At 47.8% G+C, this 24,487-nt stretch overlaps 2 protein-coding genes across 9 annotated transcripts in view; both read left to right on the top strand.

Annotated features, from left to right (window-relative positions):
- LOC125757145 (uncharacterized) overlaps positions 1–24,487 on the top strand; it is a 116,950-nt gene that overhangs the window by 59,972 nt on the left and 32,491 nt on the right. The gene's annotated exons all lie outside the window — the stretch shown is intronic.
- Positions 1–24,487, top strand: part of LOC119382962 (protein mesh) — a 57,864-nt gene that overhangs the window by 17,618 nt on the left and 15,759 nt on the right. For 2 of the 8 annotated variants that reach the window (XM_037650895.2, XM_037650896.2), the window contains exons 9-13: positions 12,344–12,625; positions 13,582–13,714; positions 14,478–14,628; positions 15,502–15,657; positions 20,283–20,459. In XM_037650895.2, coding sequence (XP_037506823.1) covers positions 12,344–12,625; positions 13,582–13,714; positions 14,478–14,628; positions 15,502–15,657; positions 20,283–20,459 — 899 coding nt within the window. Of the gene's footprint in view, positions 1–3,401; positions 3,599–5,772; positions 6,065–7,127; positions 7,413–8,723; positions 8,872–10,589; positions 10,788–12,343; positions 12,626–13,581; positions 13,715–14,477; positions 14,629–15,501; positions 15,658–20,282; positions 20,460–24,487 lie in introns of all 8 variants that reach the window. The other 6 variants (XM_049412361.1, XM_049412364.1, XM_049412365.1 and 3 more) reach the window with 6 other exon arrangements.

Raw genomic sequence — 24,487 nt, forward strand, 5'->3', positions numbered from 1 at the left:
CGCTGTAAAAGGCTAACAAGAATTCAAGTTGGACTGCTAAACTATATGTTGACAATGCTGCGAGTGTCAGTTTTGTCGCGCGTCGAGACTTTGTATATAAGCCCAATAGACGCAAAGAAGACGTTGACGACGCTACGGTGGATTTCTCACACTATAGTTTTATAACTTTCACCAAGAACAAACATTCTGACGGCGCGAAAGTTTGCTCAATTTCCCGCCTAAGTAATTACGCGAGCTCTTTTCAGAAAGATTTTACCCCACATCTATACACAAGTGTTATTAAGCGTTGCTTTGGTGCTTTCATGGACACGAATAAAAAAAAAAAAAGACTTTATCTGTGTTAGTAAATCACCGTTTTTACAATGCCGGAACGCCGCTGCTACTGCGATAAGCTAAAGCCGTAAAATGATCAAATAGTAAAGGAGGGTGGCGACGCCTTCTTGAAGTTCCCGTACCAGTTAGCCGCGACGTCATATATATTGAAGGCGTCTGTCAGGGCTTACTTAATTCTTTGTAGGCTGAAAGATGGACTGAACTGCGCTCTATAAAAACGCCACAGACTGTGCACGGCAAGTTTCGGGGAACCTTTACTTGGGCGAGGCAGCCCATTTAGAATATATACAGCCCAGAATGCCTAGCAACCGTGGTTTAACGCCTCCGATTGCATTGAGGCGACGACGCTCTCATGTTAATACTACAGAAGAAACTCTTCTTCTGTTCTGTGCCTCGTGGCGCTAATGCGCTAAAGCGATCCGCTTATGCGCTTATGACTGCTAGCTTGAATTCATAGATTTCTAGGCGCGCCTTCGTGTTCTTTATTTGCAACAGAAAGTTGACCCTTTTATAGTAGGTTGCACACTAAAAATAAAAAAACGAGCTTCGCCCACGGCCATTGCCGTAGCACGCAAAGAGAATTTGCATAAATGCTTCATCCAATCACGTTTGCTCATTTTTGTGACGGCAAGCAGTTCTGTGTGTTAAAATAATGGAATTTTCCCATGCGGGTTTCAGAGAGGAAAACGTGAACGTCCCGATAGATTTTATCAAAGATTCTGCAGCGACACTCAGCAAAAAATAATATTGTGGTCAGAAAAGACAGATATTTATTTGCCGGTATCCAGTTCCACATTAGCAAGAGAAAATTCTTCCGCTTCGACCAAAGACCAGTTGGACAACTCTCTTACGGGAGGTGAAGAACGTGCTCAGCGTGGTTCCGTGAGGTTAGAATCTATTCTTACGTTGTAGCCAACTATAAGACAGTCAATATATGCAGCCGAAAAAGAAAAGGATATCTTGATATGACGTGTACAGTGGCGTATCGGCATGGGCTTTCTGTGCGAAATTAGAATTGCTACTCTACTTGCATGTTTTTTTCCCTCACAGTCAACCTATAATGGCGACAATAGTTTTCAAACGATCATTTACCGATCTAAATTGATTTAGCCTTTCTATGCAATGCCCTTTGAGCCCTTTAACGTCCATGCTCCACCTCAGGAGGTCGACCTCGGACGATGACCTGTGGCCATTGAGGACCGGCTAGTGTACCCGCAGCGACCGTCCGACTACCAGGACGTTCCGTAAAGAGCTCATGTACCCATACGACCGGAACGACCTGCAGCCCATCGACACGAGCAAGCTGGAGAGCGAGATCTCTCTGCAGGCCAGGCTACCTTTCTTCGGATTCCACTACAAGTACATCAAGGTCAGACAGGTCTTCATCGTCGCCGCTTTCCCGCCGTAGCGCTAATCAATTTACGCGTGTTAAGCAACCGATACGACGACGCGCGGCGAGTCGGAAAGATGCACGGCTGCTCTTAAACTTGGAGCCTTGTCAGATTATTTCTGTCAAATATGCCAAGCGAGACATGAGAAAAAACGCTCCCGCAGATAAGGAAAAAGACAGATCAACATAACGCATTGGTCACCAATGGTCGGTAAGCAGCTTGTCTGCCAAGTGCGCTTCGCCAGTTTATAATTCGTCGGGAGATTTCCCTCCCGTGGATCCGGACATCCAACGACTACCTACTTGGCCTACAGATATATGGTCTGTTTCGTAGCTTCATGATGGTAACTACAAATCACGAACTCTTCTTTCGAATGTCGGGCCAACATTGTTTTCCCGTACATTGCTATTCACGTACGCTTAGAATTTCACACTTAATGTTGTAAGCTAGAGATGACGTGGGCCGTTAGTGTCCCTATAACACGTCCGTCACGATCGGATCGCCAATAATGCAGAAACGCGAAGCAAGAAGTGAATTGGAGAACATTAGCGTAAAGTGCCTTCGCTGTGCTGCTCCTAATGGATGTTGAGATTCGATCTGCTGCAAGGTGGATACAGGAGCGCGTGCTTCTGGACGCCATCGCTTACGCTAGAAGGAAAGGCTTTTCCTTGCGGTATCGGCCAAGGCCTATGTGGACCTTTCGAATATGATTCAGGAGCTTGACGAACGTGCAATGCGCACTTCACATGGGGCGCCACAATGGGTTTTTCCGTGGGCTCATCCACACATGCAGGTGCACCTGAATGGCTACCTGCACTTCAGCGGCGCAACCGGCGACGTTCAGGTTTCCCGTGCGCTTCCCGATGCGGCCGGAGGACACGATACGGGAGAAGGACCCGGCCCTGATCGCACCGTGGCTCAGCTACCAGAGCATGGTCGAACAGATACCCGGTGAGTGTATGCAACTAATGCCTTTTACAGCAATAACTGTTATATGGGCTTTTAATGATGACGACGTTTATGATGACGCTCTTAAACAGCGGATGAAGTACTTCTTCTGGGATCGGCCCAGAAGGGGTCTTCAGGGGTTTACGATCTGGAATAAGACAGAGTACGAACAAGAAGATGAAAACGGGAAAGGCTTCGGAGGATATGCCTCAACATTACATGATTAGTTAACCGCCACTTCAGTCGCCACGTGTAAGGAACACAGTCCTTTGAGAAGCTTTTGTGTGACATGTTGGCACGGCTCCCCGGCTCTGTATTGTTGGTATCTGACTAAATAAATACTGTGAACAAAAAAAAAAAAAGAGAGAGAAAGAATTATCAGTACAGAATCAGTGCATCAGTAATGATATCATATCATACAGGGATCATGTCGACATACTGCATATATGCAGCCCTTAGTTATCAATCTTGAGCCTTTCACTTACGACAGCCTTTCGCAACCCTGCGTTGTTTCGACAGTCAATGAATTAATAATAAGCAATACGCAATTAAATACTAAGTAAATCAACCATTTAATCCATCCATCCATCCATCCATCCATCCATCCATCCATCCATCCATCCATCCATCCATCCATCCATCCATCCATCAATCAATCAATCAATCAATCATCAATCATCAATCAATCAATCAATCAATCAATCAATCAATCAACGTCGCCTCTCGCAGAGTCCGGTGTCTACTTCCGCCTGTTTCGCATCGGCGAGCACTACGACCGAGACCCCGAGCAGTGGTTGGAGCGTCGTGCTATCGAAGACTTCCGCGAGGGCATGATCGGGGCGGCCGACTTCAGGCCCACGTTCGTCGCCATCGCCACATGGAGGAACGTCACGCTAACCGGCATGCAGAGCAAGAACAACGTCAAGGTCTGTCCGATAAAGGTCTATCCGATAAGGTCTAGCACTCTGAAATATGCAGACGATGAGTAAAAAGTAACCCAGCGCTTTTACAATGACGGCTGGTATCTGATGAACATGGCTTCCAAATCAGGCGCTAGAAGTCGGCAGGTATAAGGCGCCACTAAATAGCGGTGGAGCGGTCGCGTGTTTAATGCCAGGCATTCCTTGGAAATCTCTATTAGACGGGTTATCGCAAACGTCTCGCCATGACACAGTCCATTTTAGTGCACAAAAGAAAAAAGCAATAAATGTAACCGCCTCAAAATCGGTAAACATGCAGCCCCACCTAAGCTACCTCCACAGGTGCGCAGGTTGCCAATACGACTACGCAGTAAAACGACAAACCGTACCTGAGCACCCTCTTCGCAACAGATATACGTGATAAGCTCCCGTATGTCTAATTTATTAGTGCTTGTCGCTGGCGCGTCTGATTAATAGGTACTGACCACCACAAAATTCCGTTCAGTATTGCACAACTAGCTCAAGGATCGGCCTACTCACGTGGCCACGTCAAATAGCCGTTCCGCGACCCGATGAAGGTCTGTTCACATGTCCGACCGCACATCACCTGATGTTAGAAAGGTGCCTCCCAAGTTTCACTACGTCTGCGCACTGAAATATTTCCCCATGGACACATGCACCCCAAGAGCTAAAGTGATTCGCGCAATGCTTCCTACCACGATAACTCCCGCCGAATTCCCGCGGCATTTGTATTGCGAGAACAATAAAATGAACACTCCAGGCGCATTTTTGCCATCGTCGTCGCTGTGATGTACCGCACAAAGTGCAAATCGATAACATCGCCCCGCGCGTGATATATTCCTTGTGCGAGTGAGAGCGTGCGAGGGCAGCCGACGATCGCGGCTCCGGCGGTCATGATACGCACCGGCCGTGCTCCATCGCGAGAAAGGTCCATGGGGATCCCTGGAGCGGGGGCTGCATGACTCCGGTAGAAACTGTGTACTATGATCGGCTGGGGATGGTCACGCGCGTCCTGTCTCGACAAGGATCAGCAGACGGCTCATATCCTTGTACTTGCTAATGTGTGTTGAAGCGAAGACAGCCCTAAGGTCACTTCGCTCGCTGCGGCGTGTGTGTTTCCTTGCGCCGGCGTTTTGATGATAACGAGTTAGCTGCTGGCTTTACTCCATACAACATTCCAATTTGTTGCCATAGCATTAACTGCTTCGTTCTTACAGCGAAACTGTGACATTGTTATGATAATAGAGCAACGGTAAAACGTCCGTCACACATCTAGAGATGTTTAATTAGTCATTTTACTTTGTTTGTTATACCAGTATAACTGCAAAGAACTTGCGTAAAGAGGCTGCTAGGAATCCCGGCCGCGGCTGCCGCATTTTCGATGGAGGCGAAAATGCTAGAGGTCCATGTGCTTAGATTTAGGTGCACGTTAAAGAACCCCAGGTAGACGAAATTTCCGAAGCCCTCCACTACGGCGCCCCTGATAATCATATCATGGTTTTGGGACGTTAAAGCCCAACAATTATTATTAAAGAGGCTGCACGTTGAAGTTGTTGAGAGGATTTCTATCCTATCAACGTGTACACATCGTTATCTTTTAGATGCGAAGCAGCTTTTGCGCTGGGCTGTGTTTGTAGTTCCATTGGCGACCATGCCACCTATAACATAGCCATCTGAGCGCGCTCTCACGCCAAGGAGAAGTCTTCTTCCTCTTCGACCGCCTTGATGATGATACGTGCAGAGCACTTTAGGGGCCCGGGCTGCCGTATGTTGTCCTAGCTTGGCGTAACGCAGAAAAAACCATGTGTGCTGTACGCGCTAGCGCGTTCGGGCCTGTGTAAGGGGCTGGGTAAGACGCTGTGGCCTCTCCCCCTTACACTCTCTCAGCAATCACGCGATGGCGTCGGGGAACGAGATTCTGCAGACGCGCGATGAACCTTCGTGGCGTGCTCCATCCGCCAAGAGTTCGGGACGAGTAACAGCAACTACAGTGAATTCGCGCTGTGCTCCGCTTGCAAGGACGTGTTAACATTGGGCAAGGTGCCCATGATGAACGGAACTTTAAGTCGACCCATGCGCTGCTTCGCATCCCCACATGGTTCCCTTTAGTAGGAGATGGCGTAATTTTTTTTTCTTTCTCCGATTCTTCCGTCGCGCAGACCAACACGTACCAGGTGGTCCTGGCGAGTGACGAGCGTCGCACGTACGTGATGTTCAACTACGAGAAGATCGACTGGATCGCCGTTAACGACGTCAACAACGGCGAGAACGGCGAGAACCCGTTCGTGGGTTTCAACGCGGGCAATACGACGCGGTACTACGAGTTCATCCCGTACTCCCAAGAGCCCCGGGTCAAGAACCTGCCGCAGCATGGCGAAGGCAACGGCATCAAGGGACGCTACATATTTGAAATTGAAGAGGAGATCTGGCACGGATCGTGCATCAAATGGGGTAAGATTAACCACATACAGGTTGTAGCGAGTCGAGGCTTGGGTGCGCAGTTGAGAAGGGGCTACGCTTGGATGCGGTTATAGCGCTATTTTAGCGCGACAGGTCTGAGAAAGAACTGTAACAAAGTATGCGCGCATGAAACCACACATTAACTAATGAATTCCTCATAGTGCAGGGAAATTTTAGTGTTCACGGCGGCAACATTTCGATGGGGGCGAAGTGCAAAGAACACCCGTGTGCTTAGATTTATGTCCACGTTAAAGAACACCAGGTGATCGTAAGTAATCCGGGGCCCCCCACTACGGCGTGTCTCATAATCAAATATATATATATATATATATATATATATATATATATATATATATATATATATATATATATATATATATATATATATATATATATATATATATATATAAACATTCGCCTGCTCCTGCTCGCAGCACTGACAAAGCTAAAGTAAGAATCTGACTGACTAGGGACTGTATAGGCCTCGTGTAGAATGTATAACGTACCTCAGTTACCACTCTCAAGAGAAAATATAAGCGTCAGCGATCGCATCCGCTTCTCAGAATAGTTCGTAAATATTTTACTACGAAGTTTCTTAACAAGTTTATACCTAAGGGCAGGCTTTCGGGGGAAAAAAAAAACACCCGACATGTTAAGGCAAAAAAACAAACAAACAAAAACAACTAGTAACGCTTGACAAGGCTGTTTACGAGAGGTGAAGGCGAGAGGAACCAACTGTGCCGACAACTCTCCTACGAATCAGAACCAACTATCCCAACAAGAGCGCTTAACGAAGGCCGCAGTATAATTCTGCCTGTTTCCCACCAAAGTGAAAAAAAAAAAAAAAACTGCTGCTTGCAAAAAACGAGAACTCTCGAAAATAAAACTATGCCATGTAGGACAATGGTACGTCGCTCATACAATTGGTAGCTGCAAGAAATTTTGCTCAGAGGAGTTGAGGTTACGTGCGAATTTATATAAGGTGCACTTGGGTCAAGTGTGAGATGGCTATATGATGTACCAACAAAGACTACCTGTCACCTGGGTTGCGCAGAACTGGTGCCTCACTTGATCACGAGCCGACCGCGGTTGACCTTCTTCCCTAAGTACGCGTCTATGTTGGGCGGAGCTTTGATCAACGTGACGGGTCCGTGTTTCGACCCCAACGAGAAGATCGAGTGCCAGTTCCAGGACATGTCGGGCCACCGGCTGCCGGCAATCTACCGCGACACCAACCACGCCACGTGCCTCATGCCACCCGTGTTCTTCCACGGATACGTCGATCTCACCGTGTCCCAGGGAAGCAGGGACGCCATGTTCTACGGGCGGTTCTACGTCCGTGAGTATCGATCAATCGTATAACCTTACAGTTCGCAAGGCGCCATAGGCGGGCGCACGAGGGAGGGGGACAAGGCGGCCCCCGTCCCCCACCCACCTTATCGTCTATAGGGGGCGCCAAGCCTGCTCCATACTATTACTCAGTCGGACCTTTCCCGCCATTGTTAGCGCAGGGATACGGCCACGCAGGCTCCTTGACGATAGTGGCGGCCGAGGGCCAGCTGATGTTGCATTCTAATAACTGTTTACTTCCCACCTTTACCCCGGAAAGTTGGGGGCCAATGGCAGGCCTTTGTCAGAAGCACGTCATCAATTCATCTTCATTTCTGCATCTACCGCGGAGCTCGTTTTCTTTCGAACTCGACCAAACGGCGAGGAGGCGGTAGGGGTTTCTGTGAAGCCCCCTCCCCTCCCCCCTAATGGAGAACCCTGCGCACGCCTATGCAAGGCGGGATAGACACACACATGCGCATGGCACAACCAACAAGAGGGGGGAAGGCCGGATCTAGTGCCCTGTACCAAAGTACAATTCTGGTAAGGAAGACGTCTTGCCATGCCTATAGCGCAATACTTCAAAGAACAAACACACGGAAACTGGACGTTTAGTATAGAGCGTTTGACTTTGGCGACGCGGCATGCACTGAGCTCGACTTGAGCCACGACCCAGAGAACATACTTGTAGGGTACCCGCCGCTCGGCTTCAGCGGAAAGTGCGTGGTTCGAATCTTACTGCCGCGCGCGCACCGGTTTATAGGTTTTAACAGGCGGTTACAAGTAGCACCACGCTTCTTTGCCTATAGGCAAAGAAGCGGTGCACCTACGGATTCTTGCAGGTGCGCTGCTTGGGTTGGGAGAAGTTTCGCGCAGACTATTATAGGAGCATGCTAGCTTTGCAAGAAAGCCACTGATAATCGCCACTGATAATTGACAGCGAACGTACACTCCGTGCGACAGCTTTATAAAGTGGAGGTAGATATGGAAGAATGAGTTACTCACGGGAAATGTGTCCTCAGCAATCCATTTGTTCTTTTTCTGAACCGCCGATTGGGGAGCCTCTCTATGGGGCCACATATAATATACACTATAAACGGTACACGATTAGCGCAGTACAAGTTTCAAGTCCACCGTCGCTAAACTGTCAGTGCAGTTTGCGACACTAGGAATGGGCAACTTGCTTCGCCCTTACTCATGTAGCTATTTAAGTATGTATACTTGTTTATTTTTCTGTTTTCGTGTATCACCTTTTTTTTTTTATTTGACGGCTTTCGAGTTTGTAAACGTGTGTCGGCCTTGTGCGCGCACGCACACGCAGAACCTCCAGAACTTGCGGCCGAAGACATCGAGATTCTGGACGACAACGACAAAGCTGAAAGGCCCGAGCGGATGCGCATCAAATGGAACCCGAATAAACTCGTAAACAACAACAACACCAATGTCCAGCTGCACCTCTGGGGCTACAAGTGAGTACGTCTGCTTCATCGACCAGCAGAACAGACTAGACTATATATATATATATATATATATATATATATATATATATATATATATATATATATATATATATATATATATATATATATATATATATATATCGTAACTTCACTGAGTTTTAAATGTTTTGAACTTGTGTGGACCTGTTGATGTGTTTGATGCGGCCTGCAAGGAGTGGCCACAACTCATACGGCGCATCTCTTCCGGCGAAGTTGTCCAGCCCTTCCAGGTGTATATAAAGGAATGAGGGCGTGGGATGCTGATTTTGAAATACGAGCTGGCCTTCTCTGCAGACGCGAGAGCCTTCCGCCACACGTATAATGTATAGCTTATTTCGGGCCTCAACGTAAGTTTTCATCGCATTAAAATATAAAGTAATACTAAGCCAGAAGTCATGAATTATGTATCACACTGACCAGGATGTCGAAGTAAGTCGATTCTCGGGTCCCTCGGTTGGTTACCCCTCGGAAACATTTGAACCAACTGCGAGCCCCGTGCTGTGATGCCAGCTGTCGACTCATCGCCGATCTCCTCCGTAAATACGTTTTTCGCATCGTCAGATTCTTTCATCCTTATTGCTTTAACCTCTTCAACAAAAGGAAGGGCTGTACAATGAACCGCGCTCCCTCGACCGATATACACTTAGAAAGCAGTCGCAGTCGACTGTACCGATGGCTCCACGAAAGTCTTCCGCACATTTTGTGGTTTTGATCTGCCTGCAAGCATTGCAAACTAGCTTCCTGCACCTCACGGTGTTTCGCAATGCCTCCGGGATCAGCCCACCTTTGACTAAACGACTATGCCATGTGATGACGCCATCATGTTACGTCCCGTTATCTGACGTCATGATGGCATCAAAAATTCTGGCGATCTGTGATGTCGTGATGACGTCATATGGTAACGTCATCACATCATGATGATCTTGGCATCACTCGTGCTGACGCTGACACCGACGACGGTCAATCCTCACGTTTGATGAGGCATCTAAGGCTTTCGCCTTAAAATAAAAAAGAGAACTCATAAGGCTCATTCACACCGGCGACTAGCAATGGTCGCGCGACCGTTTGCGACTGGAAGTCAAAAAGCGACTCAAAGCGACCGATGTTCACACCTGCGTGCGACTTATAACCGTCGCCATATAGAATTCACGTCTGCTCGTATGCAGCTTGCATTGCCGTTGCCCCGTAAAATAGGCTGACGTCCTGTTCCTGCGCATCTGATTGGTTCAGAGGTTTGCGACTGCAGTCGCGCGACTGAAAAATCGAGCAGCGAGCGACTGGCCAAAGCAGTCGCTTTGCGACCAAAACGGCCATTTGCGACCGTTTGCGACCAGTCGCTTTGCGACTAACTTAGTCGCGCGACCGTTGCTAGTCACCGGTGTGAACCAGCCTTTAAACTAAGCGCAGTTTCGTTGTGTTTCTTTCGCTCGTTGCGCCGCGCCACGGTGGTCTAGTGGTTATGGCACTCGACTGCTGACCCGAAGGTCGCGGGATCGAATCCCGGCCGCGGCAGCTGCATTTTCGATGGAGGCGAAAATGTTTGAGGCCCGTGTACTTAGATTTAGGTGCACGTTAAAGAACCCCAGGTGGTCGAAATTTCCGGAGCCCTCCACTACGGCGTCTCTCATAATCATATGGTGGTTTTGGGACATTAAACCCCAGATATTATTATCTTTCGCTCGTTGCAGCGACGACCTGGAGTACCCGCAGCTGACGTACATCGACACATTGGCGAGCGGAATGCGTAACGGAGAGATGCGCTACACGCTGAACATGGAAATGTACCGCGAGCGCTACAACTGGGACAAGCTGCACTTCAAGTTCGGCTTCCTTAGCATAAACCTCACCGATGGCAGCGCCATCGCCAAGGACTACAAGTCGTCACCGTAAGTTTAAGCGCTTACCACATGTCAGTATTGTCACATAAGTAAAGAAACCTTAGGGTACACCAAAAGCTTCCATATGTCATATGTGACCGCACCGGAGCAGGAAGGAGCGACACCGTAGCTGTTACGCATGTAAAAGGAAAAGAGAGAGAGACAAAAATTAGTTCCGATTTTTCATTGTGACCGGTTCACGTGCATTTTAGTGGCAGTAATATCCGTGACGGAAATGACGTCAGTGAAGTTTGGTGGACACCGACATAAAACACTTTCACGTTAAAAAATTAGCGCAGCTTGCACTAATCCGCGAAAGGCTGGATCACAGCAGAGCTGGCGGGCACTTAGCTGGTTCTGGCTTGGCTAGGCTTTTACTCTCTTAACACTTTCTTTACCGCCCCTTGCTATAGTATACTATACATGATTATGCTTGCTCTCGCCCAGAATTTCTCTCTGTACTAGTTCTCTCGCGCATCAGTTATTGCATCCCACGCCGGAGAAATGGGCGCACGTACGCTCTGGGAGCAAAGCAGAAAACGACAATGAAGAAGAGAGCGAGTGCCGGATGATGATAATTTTCTATCTACGACACACGGACAACCTCGAGCATAACAGCTCTGCTAAAAAAATTGGGGGACGCTTAAGCTTCGCCTTTAAGAGTTGAACGCGATAGCGATATCCAGCTCCATCCTTATCGTGTTGTCATTATTTTCAGTCGCCCGGTCTCTCTCTCTCACACACACGCACACTCGAAATACCTATAGTAAGGGTAAAGGTTTCCGCCCTCTTTAACAGCACTTTTATGACAACAGTGTACCCACTACGTGTGTAAGAGAATGCGCGCACTAACGTGTGTGCCCTTTGTAATGGGTGCACGCTGTAAGCCAGCAGCAATTACGCGCGTGATACTTTTTCAAAGTTGCGATGCACCCACTACGTGTTCGTAAGGGAATACGCGCAGGAATGTGTGTGCCTTTTGTAATTTGTGGAAGGCTTTAAACCACCAACTCGTTATGCAGTTCACATGGTGTGACGCCCGATGTACCCCGTTTTACTGCAATATTACATCTCGTACTGTGACACCTGTACACAGGACGCGTATGTTTGTAAAGCATTAAAATTAATTTCACTGCAGTTCCAAGCAATGGAGTGGCTCTGTGGTGGAACACCTGCTTGCCACGCAGACGGCCTGGGTTCGATTGTCACTCGAACCTAATTTTTTTATTATTTATTTATACAAGATGATGATCTTTCTCTCACAATCAACAACGCCAACACCGACACCGGAATTTCTTCGGAACGAGCTCTTCAGCGCTATCGCGTTAGAACATTACCATATTTTGCATTGTGCCATTGAAGGGACCCTGAAGAGACATAATAAAAAGATAAACGCTTATTTTCTATGCCTTTCGCACGAAAACGCTGATTAGCGCAGAAAGCGGAGGCAAAAGTTTAATGTAGCGTATTTCGCGTCCAGACCGCAGCTTAGATACTCCAATGTGATTTCACAAATTTCGCGAAATTTTCGTCGGTATTGTTCCCCGCAAATGTTTATGCCGCAGGACCATCTGGAGCCGGCCGATGCCGCTGGCCTGGTACTTCGCGCATCAGTGGGACCGTGCATACGGCTCCAACTGGAAGGACCGCTTCTGCAACGAGTGGTTCGAGCGCGAAAGCAACTCGGACCGGTTCGCGCTGACGCTGTGGCGGTGTCCGTGCACCATGAAGCAGTCGGACTTCGACCGGGGCCGCTTCGCGCCCGACACCAGCTGCAACACGTACACCAAGAAGTGCGACCCTCTGCACAAGGGTGCCCAGCACTGCGTGAGAACCGGAAGGCCCTCGTGAGTGATCTACGGTCAAAACTCGATCTAACGAAACCCGATTTTACGAATTTCCCGATCGAAGAAACTTCCATTCCCCGCTATAGGGTTACCAACCGTCCCCGATTTTGCGGGACTGTCCCCACTTTTAATACAGCGTCCCGAGTCCCGCGTTCCTGTCGGGACAGTTATATGTCCCAGATTTGTTCGGGACCGTCCAGTTAGAAAATGCTATGTGATCCAACGCGCGCCCAACAACGCGCGTCACGCTACGGAACACGAAGTTAGCATGGCACTCACGAAGCAATGTTACAGTGGCTAGTGGTTGCTGCGAGGTGCTTTAGCCACTTTAGTTGAACTTCCGCGTGAAGTGCGACAATTTTTACGAGTACATTCTCCAGAAAGAAGAAGTGTTGCGAACAGCACGCAGCCTGCTGAAGAACCACTTCAAGGATCCGCAACATTAAAGAAACAGTGGGTTTGTCTGGAAGATACTGCAATAATAACAATAAAAAAACGATTTCGCTGGCTCCCTAGGTCAGTCCTTTCCCCTATCTTCTTTCACTCCCCTTTCTCCTGCCCCCAACGACGCTGAGCCATGCTCAGCTTTGGGTTGCACAGATAAGAGGCTTTCTTATCCTTAAACCACTACTAGGAAAGGCGCAACTGCCTCCGTAATGATTTCTTTTTTTGAGGAGCACAGTGGGCATACTGCTGCGCCAAGGGAGGTCTTGTTGGAAAAGTCACTAGCATTTGTATGTTGTGCAGGGATATCACTAACTCTTCTATGACAACTATACGTATGACAGTAATCAGCGCTCACAGAAGAAGGTCTCACCTTAAGTTTTGCGATAGAGAGATAAGCGATTGTGTAACCACTGAGAGCTGTCGCGAGTAATCGCGTCTTATAGGAAATCACAGCGATATTATCCGACAGGTGCTGAATGCTTATACTGCCTTTCGTGTTTCGTGTATAGAGTGGGCGGCTCCGGACAAACCTGCTGCTACGACATGGAGGGCGAGCTGATGCTCACAGCTGACACCATGTACGGAGGACGACCATCGCGAATTTTCAGCTATGGCATCCTGCCCTTCAACAGTCGCATGAAGGTGATGACGCCATCCATTGTTTGCACAACCGTGACGGCAATTGCGGTCCAGAAAAACTAACAAGGAAGGACCATAGAATGGTTTCCCTGCTCACTTCATGTTTTAATAAGCGGTACAAGTGGCAATGCAGCATCATTGGCCTGCAGTAGCACGGAAACCTTATAGAAACAAACCTAAAGTGACGCAAGAGCTTTCTCTGTTTTAATCACAAGCTACAGCATAGCTACATGTATGAAGCAATGGCGATGTCGACATCGGTAAGGGACGTTCAACTCGGTCTTCTGGTGATGCATCTCCGCGGCTGGAGCGCGTATTTAACTACAGTTGTTCTCATGTTCTCTAGACGTGTCGCAAAGTCGGGAATAACCACTCCCCTAACCCGCTTTACAAGGCCACCGCCTTAGTGCACGCGAAGCTTCCAGGTTAGTAGCATACGGTCACCTGCAAAGGTACGCAGATGGTTCATTGCGTGCAAATACATTTTCAGTTTTCAGAAATCAGGCGTGACTTTTGTTTAACAAACTGCAGTTTTCCTCAGATTACGGTTAAACAAATGGACAATAGGAAATGTGTCGTTTTACGTATACGCTACACCTAAATATCTTGGCCGTATACGTGTACGTAGTGCGTGACAGCGGCTTGTTCGTTATCGCTGAACCACCAGGACATCTGCTGCTTTCTGCTTGCGCGGATCTGGATGCAGCTAAGGTGCAGCACACCTTTCCGGTAGCAACCTTGCCGATGAAATAGTCTCGGTGCGCAGGTGCCGACGCTGTCCAACTGGAACATCGACTCGATGCCCTTCTTCTACTGCTGCCACTGGCAGCACACAAAGGACGACTCGACTTCGTGCCAACAGTACAAGTACTGGCGCACGTCCCAGGACTGCACCGCCTACCAGCCTCCGGGATACGGTACGTCCAGTTATCGATGCTGATGCAATTTACAAGGGCGGTAATTCGGGCCTGTTGGTTGTTCGTGATGGTCACGATAATGGTGCTGATGGGGAATAAGATGCGCAAGAACAATGCCATCGGACGACCGCGTTGCGTGTGTCCCTTTATTCCGCCTGGTGTCCTTCTGGGCGCTTTGCGCTAATTCTTTCCTCTTCGGCACGCGCGAACAACTAAGCTAGACCAAGAGTTTTTGATGCTTTGCACTACTGGCTGCGCCACAGAAAGAGACAGCCATCTCTCTTAGATTGCAGAAAACTGCATGACCAGAAGCAATGTCTTCCGCTAGGATATACTCCACGAGGTACATCGTGTCGAGCGCCATTGATTCTCCAGATAGTATCGTGAATGCCAATTCCTTTCATCAGTGCTCGTTTAAGCCACGACGCTCTTAGAGCGTTGATCACAACGCTGTCGTGATGAACAGTGCAGGCAGATGACGAAACGCATCGCGTTGCCTCTTCCGGCAGCGCCTCTCGGAAGCTTCGAGATAACGCGACCTTCAACACAGGAAAACCGCACACACGAAGTGGCCAGCCATGTTGGCTCACTCGGTCTTCGCCCCTACTACAGTGCCTAGAATACACTATATTCTAGGCACTGTACGCCTACCTCAGATTATGTGTCAGATAAGGCGCGCGGGCTGTCTATGAGCGGTAATATGCGCTCGTCCGCTATGACCGCCGCCGCGCGAAACATGGACCGTCTATATGTGACGCGCGCTCACCTGCGAATAAAGTAAATGAAAGGAAATGTATTTACTATGTGCTGCTGATGCGCGTTGGTTTGTAAGATTTTGTTCTCGGATGTGCGTGTTTCCACCCGTTCACGCAGCTGCCGTGTTCGGGGACCCGCATTTCCTGACCTTTGACCGCGCCAACTACACCTTCACGGCTCGCGGTGAGTTCGTGCTGGTGCGGGTCAACGACCCTAAGGGCAAGCTCGAGATCCAAGGCCGCTTCGAGAGCGTGCGCCGGGCATTGCTCACGGGTGAGTCGCACGCTTTCTTGTGTACTACAAATTATTCGTACTAAACTAGTAACTAGTACGAAAGAGAGAGAGAGAACAGCGCGCACCGCCCTGTCCTCTACTTCCCTCTCTTTCGTACTTTTTTGCAACCAATGCTATTGAGGTGCACGTTCCTGTGCCGCTCCCATCGGATATGAGCACGACGCTGCGCTTACTCCCAGAAAGAGTCTGCTAATGCGTTCGGCTCGATACGCTTTGACAAAATCATATCATCGCAGAAGCTGCACACGGAGTTCATAAAACCCCGTGTACTACGGCTACCATGAAAATCCCGTTTAATTACGTCGCAACCACAAAAAAATAATTCACGGACATGCATCAACAAAGCATCATATACAAGGACTAAAGGAGACGCCGTGGTAAGGCTTCGGTATCACTTTAGATCGCATTAATTTTTCAGCAAATGAAGTTAACAGCATGAGGAGCAGTCACGCGCACACACACACACACACACACACACACACACACACACATATATATATATATATATATATATATATATATATATATATATATATATATATATATATATATATATATATATATATATCTTCACCAAAAACTTTCGCAATTAAGACAAAACGTACGTGCTCCCTTGAACGAGCGAGTTGTTTCACAGTTTCTGAGCATCTGTTTTGGCGAAGGAACGAATACAGGCAGCACAGGCATTATTTTATTTAATATCAACGTATCTGGGGAGTGAAATACGGCGGGAACGACCCGGGAAACTTATGTCAAAATTTCAGTGTTTGCCAGATTTGCGTTGTTTCCTTTAAAAACGAATGCGGTCAAACTCATAACGGAGAGTTTTCTAAATGCGACGGTTTTCGGAGCTTTAGCCATACTTTGCAAATAAAACGAACGCCCAGAGTTTGAACGCCACGCAGAGAATGGGGCAAGATATTGCGTTTCTCAATATTCTCCCTTTCGAAATCTTGCCGGAGGCTTGCGCGAAAGCGGCGCAAGCAAACGCCGCGCGTCCATTTCGAAAATGCCACTTTACGCAGCAAGCCTCAAAGTTATAAGTCGACGACTCCGCATGAAAGGCAATAACTGGACGGTCATGTCCCATTTAAACGACCCCCCCCCCCCCCCCCAAAAAAAAAAAAAAAAAAAGAAAGCTGGCTACGCCGCTGGTCTTGGGTATGGCAGTGCTTGGGCGCACAGCTGCCACAAATGGATGTATCGAAGGCAATGCGACACGAAAGAAAAATAAAAAAAAGGACAGACCGGAGTCGGCCAGTCCTTCTCACCTATCTCCTCCCTCCCCCTTCGTTTTTTCGTTTTCTTCGCCCGATTCCATGCGATATTGAATTGAACTTTAGCTTGGGAAAGTGGACGCGACACGCCGAATATCGCAATAAGAAAGACAGGATAAAAGAAAAAAGAAAATGGTGCAGGACTGAATGTGTTGTCACGATCGGTATGAACCACGAGTTGTAGGGAAAACAACACGTCCGAGTGTGTATATTGAACGTAAACAGTCGGTTGTCCTGGAAAAAGAAAAACGTTACCTCCGGCGGCTGCTACTCTTGGATTATATAGCGGACGCTAGGAAATATGAACCGTGCTACGGGGACACTGCCCTCTGTATGCTGTCAAGATCTGTGTCAAGTGTCTGCAAACCTTGCCGCACGTACGTCAAGAAAGCATATATAAGCGCTGCGCATCTCGGGCCTTCTCACCCTGCCGGTCAGCTTTTCAAATGTCGGGTATTTTAAAATAAATTTTTGTTGGGAGTTTTAATCGAAGCGTTTATGAGTTACAGATTTCGGTGGAGGCGGTGGCGTGGGTCGCGGAAAACCCGGCGCCGGCGAGTGTGAAGCAACGCGGGAGTACACGAACGCGGCCATCGAAGGTGCACAGGTCACACGCGCATACGCACAATCGATGCTAGTAATAATCGATGCTCTCTCCATCGTGCGCTTGTCGGCGATCAGCCGTTTCAGATATTTTATCGAGGTCACTTGTCATTTTACGTTTCCACGCTTCATTGCTGCCTTTCATTGTTTGACGCACGACAGTAGTTGTTGCCTGTAGCAAAAAAGTGTTTAGCCTGCTAAGCGCGTTGACGAAGGTCCAATTCTCGGCATCATGGAGGAAGTAAAAAATTAGCAGGAAGCATTGCGCAATGAATCAGAAAGAAAGAAAGAAAGAAAGAAAGAAAGAAAGAAAGAAAGAAAGAAAGAAAGAAAGAAAGAAAGAAAGAAAGAAGAAGGAAGATATTACAGGTAAGACACGCCAACGCCAAGCTTCGCTCGCCGCCATTATCCCATAGGGTGTGGGCTCCAATATTTTCTCTTTTCCTTTAAATTGAGAGTTTACATTGACTACGTGTCCACCAGGGGCGTAGCCAAGGGGGGGTTGGGGGGTTCAACCCCCCCCCCCCCCCCGAAATTTTTCAGTTTTGCTTGCGTATATAGGCACGCACACATACAAACGCACGCACGAACATACATAAAGTATAGTTGAACCCCCCCCCCCCCCCCCCCGAAAAAAATTTCTGGCTACGCCACTGGTGTCCACTTCCCGTCACCCACTTTCTTCCCTTCTGAAATCTAACTTCCCCCGTAGCATCGCTGTTCGGCAGTGAAGCAACACCAACGTCTGAAGAGCCGTGAACAGTTTGTTTTAACCCATTTGGATGGACTGCGCGAGCATTTATGAGCCCTTTCATTGTACCCGAATATAAAGTGGGTAGTTGCAATATGCGGTGAAAAATCCAGTGGCTCATTCAAAAAATTATAACAAATAACGCGACCGCTCAGTGGACCTTTGCAGAACGGCATATTCTCAGTTTGACAACATCAAACGAAACGAACGAATAGCTAACACATCTGCGTTTAAGTTTCATGACGAGCCATGGATGACCAGACACTTTGAGAAACGAAGTGAAGGAGAATGCCACTGAGCTTGTTCTTTTTTTTTTGTTTTGTTACGCACTCATTATAGCGCCTTAAAGAAAGTCATGGCGAACGTAAAACCATCGAACATGACGCAAGTTTATTGCCGGAATACCTGGTGCTCCCTGCCTGCACTGAATTTCTAGCCGTCTTTTGCTGTCGTCCAGCACGACTTTTAATCTTTACGCATTATCCTTGAAGCCCGAGACCTCGGGCGGTGTTACTATGCGAGCATCCTTTTGTGGCCGTTAACCCTCTGTCCTCGTCTCAAACGCATTGCCCAAGTATGCTTTCAAAAGGCCGTAATATTTTTTTCTGTAAGAAGATATGAACACGTTACGCATGGAATTTCAGCAAAAAAAAAAAAAAAAAGGTTTAATGCAGGGTTGCAATGGGCGTTACACTTAAAGGGCCCCTTGTCAGGTTTGACAGTTTTGAGCTAACGAGCGCAATGCATACACTGGGCGTTCACGATCCCGTCTGCCAAAATTTGCAACGCTACGCGCCGCGGAAATGGGTCAAATTTCAAGGTGAACGCTGCTTGCCCTTCCTCTCGCGGGCGCGCGCCCAGAGAGTGAGGGGATGACGTACATGAGAAAATGGCCCTACGTAGATGGTAGTGCTGTGACGTCGCTCCTCTACGTAGACGACTGCGCTCTGACATCGCCAACAGTAGCACGTGACACTGCGATAATTATTTGACACGACATGTGTAGTTTGTGTAATTTGTTGCTTGAATAGATTAATAAAACTTAGAAATAATGAGACACACAAAGGGAATGTGCACGTCTTTATTATTATTTTTTTTTGTGAATTGCAGCGAGATGTGGGGCTAATGTGCCTCCCTTTCCCATGCGTTCGTGTCCCCGTGGTTAGCGCATGGAGCAGACGTCAGCCCTGGAAACGAAAGTAATGTTCTGGCGTGTTCGACCGCGTCCAAGTAAACGTTAATGCGGCACTGGCTTATGATACCGCCACTCTCGTTCCCGTACAAATGTCGCAACTTTCATGCCCGTCCCGCAGAAACAGGCAGTACACCACAGAGAACGCCGACACAACGCCCACGGCCACTACATAACAAAAAGGTAGCGGCCGTGCAACGCCGCTCGCATGCTCGGGCTGGCTCGGGCACGTCATGCGCACGTGACCATGCATGCGCATGACGTGTTCATGCGTATGTGTCAAGTGAAGAGGGCAGGGAAGGGATTTGGCTTGCGAAGCCTACACGGGGCGAGTGGCAAGGGTTTAAAGCTCGCCTCCTCGCATCACGGTTTCGCGCCGCTACCAATTCTTGTTTTTCTCAGCTCGTAATGAACCGATTTGAAAAATTCTTGCGGCATACTGCTCTTCATTCGGCACACAACAACTTCCGGCGTCTAACTAAAATTTGCTATGTGGCCTGGTGAGGGACCCTTTAAAAGACATGGGGCGGATATTCTGGGAAGCGATTAGCTAAGGCTTGTCGCGAGGGCCCGGGACGCAGCTCGAGTTCAAGGTATCCTGGACTGCCTCTCCTGTGCTCTCTTCTCAGATAAAGACGTTTGTTCTCTCTCAAATTGGATGACCAAACAAGATTAACGACGGAATGCATCTGAAAGAGCTCACAAAAGTGTGCGACCTTGCGATACTTGAAAGTGCAAGATTTTGTCACTGCTTAAGTGTCATGCTGACGATCACATGCAGATCGCATGGTAAACGGTACTTTCCTGAGTGCCGTTGCCGTTCGGGACAATGTCTCCTCGACGGTGGAAATTCACCTGCGACCCCTGGCGGCGAGATTTATCTACCAGCTTTACCTGGTCGTCGACAACGAGTTCATCTACTTTTGGGACGACACTATGCGCATCCAGCACTTCAAGGGTATGCATGCAATTCCTTTTTTGTTGTTGTTTAATTATGGGGGTTTAACGTCCCAAAACCACGATATGATTATGAGGGACGCCGTAGTGGAGGGCTCCGGAAATTTCGACCACCTGGGGTTCTTAAACGTGCACCTAAATCTAAGTACACGGGCCTCAAGCATTTTCGCCTCCATCGAAAATGCGGCCGCCGCGGCCGGGATTCGATCCCGCGACCAACGGGTCACCAGTCAAGCACCCTAACCACTATAGACCACCACGGCGGGTTTGCACGCAATTCCTATCTGTGAGCAAACATGAATGTGATTGTCCCATTGAACTTCAAGTAGAGTCACTTCTTTATATATATAGTGTTCACAGTCAGGTCATCTGGTTCAGCTTGAAGGGGTAGGTGCAGCTGGCAGGAACAAATGGGAGAATTAAGTATTCCATTATTATTCGTGGATCTAGGTACACTTGCAGGTTTCATTATTTACATATACGGGAAGAAGTCCTACGGCAGAAGCAATTAATAGATGTTGAACTCACACGGGTAGATTGAAGAAAAAGCAGACACAAAGGAAAAAATAATGCGAGCTAGCCACTATTGGCGAAGCCAGGGGCGTTGGGGATTCGAACCGATCCCTGAAAATTTTCAGTTTTGCATGTGCATACATACACCCACACGTACAAACGCACGCCCGAACGTACACAAAGGATGGTTGAATCCCCCCTGGGCCCTTTAAAGGAACCGACAACCAATTTTCATGGTACCTATTTTTCTTCAACGCAGCGGAAAGCTCACCGGTCAGAGTGCTTAATCACGGAATGGTAACGTGGAAAACGCCGCAAAACATTTGTAATCAGAATTCTTCCATCTGCGGCGAATATGAATTCATTATACACACGAGACAACCTATGCACATACGCTGCAAACAGTGAGCGCGAGAGCGGTTCGTGTTCGAGCGCGGAGAGTTACTGCGCATGCGCGCACATCGCGCGCATGCGCCGCGGCTCGACATGGTGCACTGGCGGCCTATGGCGGGCGCGAAGGCAGCGCCGCGTCTCACTGTGCAGCTCCTTTTACCTCGTAAGCAGCACAGAATTGAGTGGGGCTGGATATTATTATACATACTCTAACTTTGAGGACTAATTATGGCACTCGTGACAGCCAGGGTGTCGGAACGGAACGAAAACCGAAAACGAAAAAACGATATTTTGGACTGGAACGAAAACGTAACCGAAACTTTATCTATTATTTCGTTCCGGAGTGAAAACGAAATTTTTTCAATCGTTTTTCGGTTCACGAGAAAACTTCGCAATCCGGAGCAAATGAGCTCGTGCAATGTGAGCATATCTCAGGGTACGGTATTAGCGCGTACCTCAGGCAGGAATTCCAAAGCAAAGATATGTTGAAATTGTGCGAAAAACGAAAACAGTGGCAACCAGAGATGTTTATAATAACGCAAGTGGATTTTTGCGCGCCTGTCACGCAGGCCAGCGCAGAGAGGGCATTGTCGGCGCTGAAGTTTGTTACAGCGAAAACTGTTATGAGATCACAACGGCTGATTTTGGCGCCATATTTGTCCACCGCCGCCGGTGTCCGTGACCGCTATCGCGCGATATAAAAAAAATAAATGAGAAACAAATTTCTAGGATCGGATGGCATTTCAACCCGCGCCCTCTGCGTGGCAGTCGGTTCTTCCACCACAGTGCCACGCTAGTGCTTCTATGCTTGCGAGGAGCGCAGGACAAGCGTGAGTGCTGACGAGCAGTGCGGCCCAGTGTTCCGTATTCGATACAAAGGCACAAGGTGCCCGAGCGGTGCACTGTTCCAAGTAATACCATGGATCTAGAGGGTCTTATTCCTCATTAACCAAATCTTATTTTTCTCCATATTCACAACCGCTCCAGACGCGTGGCAAAACTGCTTAGTCTTCTTGAATACTACTTTTGTCAGCATAAATATAGGCTACGTCGTCATTTTAGCATTAACACATTTAAGCATAAACAATATTAAAACACCACCATTCGTTCAAACATGCTGACCATGCAAATACTATAGGTAGCGGGAGAACTGCTCCTATGGGAATTAGTAGGGTGGTTGTACTGCACGAGATATGTAACCAAGCTTCTATCCCTCGACCTTGGTAACCTGTTTTGCGTACTCTTGCAGTTCTTAATGCATCTAATGACATCAGCTTTATAGGGCGTTCATTCTTAACTCAATAAAACTATCAAGATGCCTTTCTTACGTGGAGGAATTACATTGATGGAATTGAACTGCCCGGCCATACCTGGAGTGCGAATGGGCTGTTTTTTCATTCCGAGGAATTGAAAGGAATGGAATTGCAGCAAGTTCTAATTCCCCGCAATGGAATTGAAATGGAATGGAGGCGCCCATTCCGCCACAGTGCTTCCCACCCACTGCAAAGTGCTCAGCCATAATTCTTCATCGTCATCAGTCACAGCGCAAAGTGCACATAATGCCTTACAGATGTGTAGCGTGTACCACGAGACTCCGAAGAATGACGAAAAATGGCATAGTGGGAACTTCTCTACTTCAGAAGAATTAGGATGATTTATGGCGTAGTGGGTACCTTGCATGTGTACTTGTGTTATTGCCCCAAGAGACTCTCCAGCGGGCTCTACAAAGTCCGCTCTTCCAGCTTTCGTTGTGACTGTGCTGCGTGTGTCGCGCAGGCCTGGCGATCTCTTTATCAGAACAGCGGTCTCGCACATCAGAGAGTATACTCAATGACGTGCTGCTTCTGAGATCGTGCTCATTCCCTTGACACAAAGCATTGAGCCCACTAAAAAATTTGTATTTGTCTTTTGAGAAAATAAATATTATGACTTTGAAATTAATACTGGTTTGTGCTAGTTGGTAGAAATTCGTGGTACAGTTACTCCCGCTCCTCTGAAGAACGTATTTTACCCTTGTCCCACTTTCCTAAGAGCAGGGTAAGTAACTACATCACAAATCCAATGTTCGTTATGATTACCTTAACTTCAAATTTTTCTATAAAGAAACCGTTACGAACCGTTACGGAACATTTTTTTTTCGTTCCGGAACAGAAACGGAACGGAACTTTTTGCGGTGGAACGAAACTAAAACCGAAACGAAAAACATTTCGTTCCGACACCCTGGTGACAGCAATAGACTACGTACAGCAAAGTGATCGACTTCATAATCCAGCTTCAAGGCTCTTCCGCTAGGCTGCGCGACATACCGGTTTTTGTTATTTTTACAGAAGACTTAAAAATATAAATCCTACTCGCAACGCGAAAAGGATGCTGGAATCGGTGACTATATTTTACGGTCCTGTCATTTCTACCAGGATCTAATCACACGTTCTGCCCAGTTGTCGGTCCCTTTAAAAATTTCTGGCTACACCCCTGCTAGCCACTTCCCAACTTCTTAATATTATGTCTTTATGTGTTTTTGGCAGATGCAGTGATGTTACATGTAAACTGATGTGATGTGATAGCAATAATTTAATAAATATAGAAAAGTAAACAAAGAAACGTAAAAGCAGTCAACGTAACAAAAACAAACAAGGCATGTAAACAGGCCGGTATATTTACCATATGACTATAAGAAAACAATCGTTTCATTGCATATAAGTAGGGTCACGACACTCGTATTTGACTGACGATTCGAAATGCACGACTGACTCCCACAAAGTTGTAGGTACTTGAAGAGGAATAAAACTCCCAAGAATTCGAACTGTACGAATCTTCTAACGGTTGCTTCGAAAAGGCCCGGTCCTCCTTCCGAGAAAAAAAATCGCAGTTTTGCCGAAGAGTCGAAAAAATGAATGCGATAGCAACAAAGTGGAATGTTATACGCATCAAAGCTAGCAGCTAACTCATTTAGCATCTGACCTGGCGTAACTCAACAAAAAGCTGGCATAACCAAACGCGGCCGCTGCAGCGAGCGACGCGATCGACCTTCGCGTTGTCTAACGCTTTAACGCAAGAGCGATGAGAACACTGCACGTACAAAGATATGAACCGTCTGCTGATCCCTGTCAATACAGGGCGCGT

The sequence above is a fragment of the Rhipicephalus sanguineus genome, chromosome 2, assembly GCF_013339695.2.
Source record: "Rhipicephalus sanguineus isolate Rsan-2018 chromosome 2, BIME_Rsan_1.4, whole genome shotgun sequence".
NCBI classification, from domain to species: domain Eukaryota; kingdom Metazoa; phylum Arthropoda; class Arachnida; order Ixodida; family Ixodidae; genus Rhipicephalus; species Rhipicephalus sanguineus.